Source organism: Colletotrichum chrysophilum (assembly GCF_026319265.1).
Source record: "Colletotrichum chrysophilum strain AFK26 chromosome Unknown scaffold_58, whole genome shotgun sequence".
In the NCBI taxonomy this organism is placed as follows: Eukaryota; Fungi; Ascomycota; class Sordariomycetes; order Glomerellales; family Glomerellaceae; genus Colletotrichum; species Colletotrichum chrysophilum.
This window is the reverse complement of record NW_026517345.1, coordinates 1-6,143: the sequence shown is the minus strand read 5'-3', so window position 1 is coordinate 6,143 and position 6,143 is coordinate 1. Positions and strand designations below refer to the sequence as shown.

Here is a 6,143-nt window from a genome sequence, read left to right as displayed (position 1 = left end):
TTTCTTATACTATGACCTATTTATTAAAACGCTTAAATCTTAGAAAATTAATACTTAATGTATTAAAATAGTAAATAAAGAAGTAATAAGAGAGCTTTTTAAGATTTTTACCTTTCTAGCTATTAAGAAGATCTTTATATTTTTCTAATAGAATATAAATAAAATAGGAATTATTAAGAGAAAGTAAAGAGATAAATTAATATTAAGATACTTTAAGAAGCTTTTAATTTTTATTTAAAGCTTAGAAGATTATATTTAGATATTAATTATTAAGTATATCTCTATAACTAGCTAGTATTTTAACTTATTTATAATATTTAAAAATAAGATTATTTAATAATAGTAATTCTTAGAGAACTTATCTAAATTTAAAATATAGTAATTTATATTATTTAAGAACGCTTAAATATTAAATAATATCAATATTAAGTAGTTAGAATATATCTTTATCTCCTTGATATAAATAGAGGTTATTAAACTTTAATGAAAATATTTTCTTATTATTAATAGCTATAAAAGCTATATATTTAATAATTTTATATAGAAATACTTCTTTAAGAATATTTATTTAGTCTACTCATTAATATATTCCTTATATTTTATATAACTACTTAATATATTAGTATTTTTACTTTTTAAGAAAGCTTATTAGATAAAGCTTATTTAATATAACTTTAAGCTCAACTCTATACTAATAAAATATACTAATTTCCTCTACTACTATTTATATACTTAGTAAGTAGTACTTAATATATACATTATTAAACTTAAGTAGCTAATAATAGAGATATAACTAACTAATATAGAGAAACCTCTAACTAGAGAATAAGTTTCTATATTATTTGGTAGAGATAGATATCTTATAAACCCCTCTATAATATAAAAAAACTATAGAAGTATAAAGAATACTTTAATAAATTAATATAGTTACTCTTAAGAAATTAAGAAATATATTAAAGTTATAATAGCTATAAAATAAGCGCTATAAATATAATATTACTTAAAGTAACTTTATAGTTTATAAATTATTTATATAGAAGATTAATAAGTAGTTAGATTTTAATAATATAACTATTATAGATAACTAATAGATAATCTAATTATTATAAACTTAAGTTAAATATCTAAAGCTCTTTCAGAAAACTAAAGTTAAGTTAGATTAAAATATAAGGTTTATAAACTATAAAGCTATATAGAAAGTAAAATAAGATATTAAAAATTATCCTAAAAAGGTAAAAAAAAAAGTACTAATTAAAAACTAAGCTTTTAATAAATATATATATAAAGGATTATATATAGAAGTTATAAATTAATAGAGTTATACTACAATATAATAATAGGTTACTATTAACATAGCGCTCACAATGCATTTTTTAATATGGACCGTCGTGGGGGCTGGACCGTGGTTTGGGGTGGGTCTTACCTCTTATCGCCAGCTTATCGCCTTTGTCCAGACAGTGAGGGACTTTGCCGCCACAACCCGGCCTTGCACAAGCCACCAGACCCCTGCCAGACATGCATCGCCTGTAAATTATTCTGAGTCCAGACCACCAGACCAACCAGCCAGCAGTGTGGTGCAGCTCAGGTGGACGTCAAGGCCGACTTCTCAGGGGGGGCTGTTCGAAATCAATCCCACGAAGCGGTGACGTTGCAAATTGGCGATTCTGCTCTCTACTTCCCACCTTCCGACCTACCATCACCACCCTCAAACCTCCTTCGTCCAGTCGCAACCATGTCGCTGCAGGTTCCCTACCGAGGAAAGGCGTCCCAAGAGGGCGCAACCAAGGCCGTCATCCTGGTATGAGCAACCCTTTTTCGCATTCATCCTCTGAATCTGCGGCGCAACCATCTCCAACTCCCCCGCCTCGGTCCAGGGTCGCTCCCCTCCCCTCCTCCCCTCGTGTTCCCGTGCCCAAACCACAACAACAAAAGCTTTTCTGCAAACGGAACAGTTGCAGGCTAACCATGACTCTTCAAAACTCCAGGTTGGCGGTCCTTCCAGAGGAACTCGATTCCGCCCCCTCTCCCTCGACGTCCCCAAGCCCCTCTTCGAAGTCGCCGGCCACCCCATTATCTGGCACTGCCTGACGGCCATCGAGCGCGTTCCCGGCAAGGAGATCACCGAGGTCCTCATCATCGGCTACTACGAGGAGTCCGTCTTCCGCGACTTCATCAAGGACGCCACCAATGAGTTCCCCAACCTCTCCATCAAGTACCTGCGCGAGTACGAGGCCTTGGGCACCGCCGGCGGTCTCTACCACTTCCGCGATGCCATCCTCAAGGGCCGCCCCGAGCGCCTCTTCGTCCTGAACGCCGACGTCTGCTGCTCTTTCCCTCTCCACGAGATGCTGCAGCTCTTCCACGACAAGAGCGCCGAGGCCATCATTCTCGGCACCCGCGTCTCCAACGATGCTGCCACCAACTTCGGTTGCATCGTGAGCGACGCCCACACCCGCCGCGTCCTTCACTACGTCGAGAAGCCCGAGTCGCAAATCAGTAACCTGATCAACTGCGGTGTCTACCTCTTCTCCACCGACGCCATCTTCCCCTCCATCAAGACCGCCATCAAGCGCCGTACCGACCGTCCCTCCCGCCTCGTCTCCTACCCGAGCTCCGAGAACCTCGAGAACAGCTTCATCCTCAACGATGACGACGAGGAGCGCAAGAACGAGGTTATCCGCCTCGAGCAGGACATCCTCGGTGACCTCGCCGACACCAAGCACTTCTTCGTATACGAGACCAAGGACTTCTGGCGCCAGATCAAGACCGCCGGCTCCGCCGTCCCAGCCAACGCCCTGTACCTGCAGAAGGCCTGGCAGAGCGGCTCCAAGGAGCTCGCCGAGCCGAGCGCCAACATCATCGCTCCCGTCTTCATCCACCCCACCGCCCACGTCGACCCCACCGCCAAGCTGGGCCCCAACGTCTCCATCGGCCCCCGTGTCCACGTCGGCCCGGGTGCTCGCATCAAGGAATCCATCGTTCTCGAGGACTCGGAGATCAAGCACGACGCTTGCGTTCTGTACTCAATCATCGGCTGGGGCAGCCGCGTCGGCGCCTGGGCCCGTGTCGAGGGTACCCCCACGCCCGTCGGCAGCCACACGACGAGCATCATCAAGAACGGCGTCAAGGTCCAGAGCATCACCATCCTCGGCAAGGACTGCGGTGTCGGCGATGAGGTGCGGGTGCAGAACTGCGTCTGCCTGCCGTTCAAGGAGTTGAAGAGGGTGAGTCTGCTACTTTCCTCTCCAGTCGCGCAACGAATGCTAACAACGATAGGATGTTGCAAACGAGGTCATCATGTAAACCGGAGTTTCGGGTATGTGTTGGATGCGTTAGGGGGATGGGACGACGTAATGATGAAGATAATTGCATCGGGGTCGGATAGAGCTCCCATCATTCTTCATAGATGCATGCGTCTTTGGTCACAAAAAGCAATCGAATTCAGCCATTTCAGATTCACCACCGTGCTTTTCGTTGGTATGTTCTCATCAAATTGTTCTTACTAAGATGAACGTGCCAGCCAAATCGTCGCCCGTCATGAACTTATACTCGATACGTGAAGGTCTAAATCTTCAGCCAGTTTCATACATCTCGAGTATATTCCAGTCTCTGGCCAAGGCTGACTGACCAACGCAGCCGGAGACGCGTACGAAATCGACCCAACGTCTTGACAAAGTCTTGACCCAGAACCGTCGTATGGTCCTTCATCTCTCGCCCATGCCGGTCCCGTACCATTGCCCTCCAAACCTCCAGAGCATCCAGACCAATAGTGAAGCCGTCTATGGTCGTCTCCAGCTCTAGTGCCGTGTGCACATCGCACACCTCGTAGCGCAGCACGGTCCCGATAGTCTCCCGCGCGTCCCAAAGCTCCATAAGCCTCAGCTGCGGCATCTGGGCAGCCGCTCCCCCAGCTGCGAGGAGCAACTCGTTCCCTAGCTGGGGTTCGAGCAGCCGTGGGGTCCTCAAGTTCATCGTCGTGAGAAACGGCCACGTTGTGAGGAATGGCCGTGTGCGAGGGTCGTACCTGCCCAGAGACGTGGCACCGAAGCCGCGAAGGAATTCTAACGCGTCGATGGGCGAGGACGCGCTGAAGGACTGTAGTTGGTTGCAGGCTGCGACAGCGTCGAGGGCTAGGCTGGAGTCTCTGCGGCACTGAGCCAATATGAGATCGTGCATGGAAGATTGCTGGAACCGACGGGGGGCGTCCCAAGCGGACGTAAGACGCGGGTCATCACCGGCCACGACGCCATCGTTCAAGTATTCCGCCCGCGCTTCCTGGAACGAAACGCTGCTCACCGTCTTCGGCAAGCGTCTGAGCAGGTGTCGAGTCGCCCGGTTACGCTCCCCTCTGTCTTTTGCCGTTATACCGCGCCAAGGCTCGTAAACTACCTCTCGCAGTCTCGGAAGACAACTGAAGATGGTATCTATCGCCTCTGCAGAGAGACTTCGACGCGACTCGCGGCTGACGATGAAATGTGTAACGACCGGTGCCTGGAGTTGGTCGAACCGCAAATCAGCGCCGCGGCTTCTGGGGTCGATGCTCGTGTCGATGTCGAGAAGGTTCCCGAGAAGCCGTCTCTTGGCTAGATGGACGCCTGGGCCGTGGTAGTTGCGTAAACGTATTCCCCAAGAAACCATACAGAGCCCCCGCTGTCTTGTTACCGGGGCGTCGTCCAGGATGTGCGCCGTATCGCTGGCTGAGGCGGCGCTGATCTCAAGCGTGAGCCCTTCGCCTGCAGGATGCCACTCGGCGAGTTTGTTCAGTAGAAGTAGAAGTCGTCCCGTGAAGGCTGTGTTGTTGGCTTTGATATTGCGATTGCCCTCTGGGCTATCGCAGTCTCTGCAGGTGTAGACCTGGAGGGGCACATGCAGTCTGATGCGCTTGACTTTCTCTCGGAGGTGATCGGTGACGTAGTCGGAGAACGTGTGAATATGTGTATAAGACCGAAGCATCAGACTCGAGAAGTTGCGATCCTCGAAGAAATGGCGCCAGTCCCAGCAGATGCTGGGCCAGGCCCTGCGCTCATTCTTGTCTGTTGGTGTGTTAGCCAACAGATCCAAAACCCTGAAGCGGATCTCCGTGGGCAGGTCGAACCAATTGTATGGACCCATGGTTGTTATGAGTTTGGCTACAGGGCTGATTGAGCAAATGCGAAGCTGTCGTGAACGGGTTTTTCTCAGACGCATGCAAGAGTGGAAGATGCGCAGCAATCCCAGTGACCAAATGGCAGACTTTGTATATGCTCTCGTCCAGAGTGGCGAGCATCCGCAAGGGTAGGCTGAAAATCTGACAGAGTTCATTAGCTCCAAAGGTGCGCAGCCTTTCTGGCTACGATTTCTGCCACAGGGCAGTGGCCTCACATAGTAGCAACAGGTCACTATAAGTGACTACCCCACTAGATATATAGAAGAATAAGTAACTTTAACTTTATATATATATACTTACGTATACCTCTAGTAAACTAGTAGTATAATAGGTTAATTAGGATAACTACTAAGTATTAATTTTTCTGTTATAGCTTTTATATTGTCACGGGCTAGAGCCCGGATTGATATCTCCGGCTTCGCCGGAGCAGTTACCGAGATCCGGCTCCGTTGGACCCACTATTCTGCCGCAGTACGCCGCCTTACCCGGCCTGCTTCACCGCTATTAGGTGCCTACCCTTGTAAAGTCCTTTCTTCCTTCTTCAGCTTAGAATAGTCAATCGACGGCACCTCTACGTTGAACAAGCCTAGGGGCCAGCCCCTTACAATATTATCTAGTTATTTATATAAACTATAATTTATAATACTTATAACGCTAAAATTAAAAACTTGTATACTTAACTAAAAGTAGTTTTTAAGGCTTCTAATAGTAATATATAAGTTTAGCTAGATAAAATTATAGATATAACTACCTTAGTATAGTTCTTTAATAAGATTAATAACTAAGAGAGTATTTTTATATAGATAGCTATAGATTGCTACTTATAGTAATAATAATAACTACTTCTAGTACTAACTATAACGTGGTTTACCAGTCAGCGGCGAATATCAGTCAGCGGCGAGCTTTTTCCCAAACGCGGTCGGCACCCAACCACTTAAACCTTTGACGCGTAACAACTCCACGACCACAATGCCGGTTTACACACAAGAAGAGAAAA

General features: G+C 46.2%; 2 protein-coding genes across 2 annotated transcripts; one reads left to right on the top strand and one right to left on the bottom strand.

The window, feature by feature from the left end:
* Positions 1-1,732: 1,732 nt before the first annotated feature.
* COL26b_007237 (uncharacterized protein) lies at positions 1,733-3,303 on the top strand (the record flags this gene model as incomplete). The annotated part of the gene is made up of 3 exons (XM_053180035.1): positions 1,733-1,798; positions 1,986-3,224; positions 3,277-3,303. The coding sequence occupies 3 exons, from the start codon at positions 1,733-1,735 to the stop codon at positions 3,301-3,303; spliced, it is 1,332 nt and encodes a 443-aa protein (XP_053035955.1).
* A 629-nt stretch (positions 3,304-3,932) lies between these two features.
* Positions 3,933-5,112, bottom strand: COL26b_007236 (uncharacterized protein; the record flags this gene model as incomplete). The annotated part of the gene is made up of 2 exons (XM_053180034.1): positions 3,933-3,936; positions 4,025-5,112. The coding sequence occupies 2 exons, from the start codon at positions 5,110-5,112 to the stop codon at positions 3,933-3,935; spliced, it is 1,092 nt and encodes a 363-aa protein (XP_053035954.1).
* Positions 5,113-6,143: the final 1,031 nt, after the last annotated feature.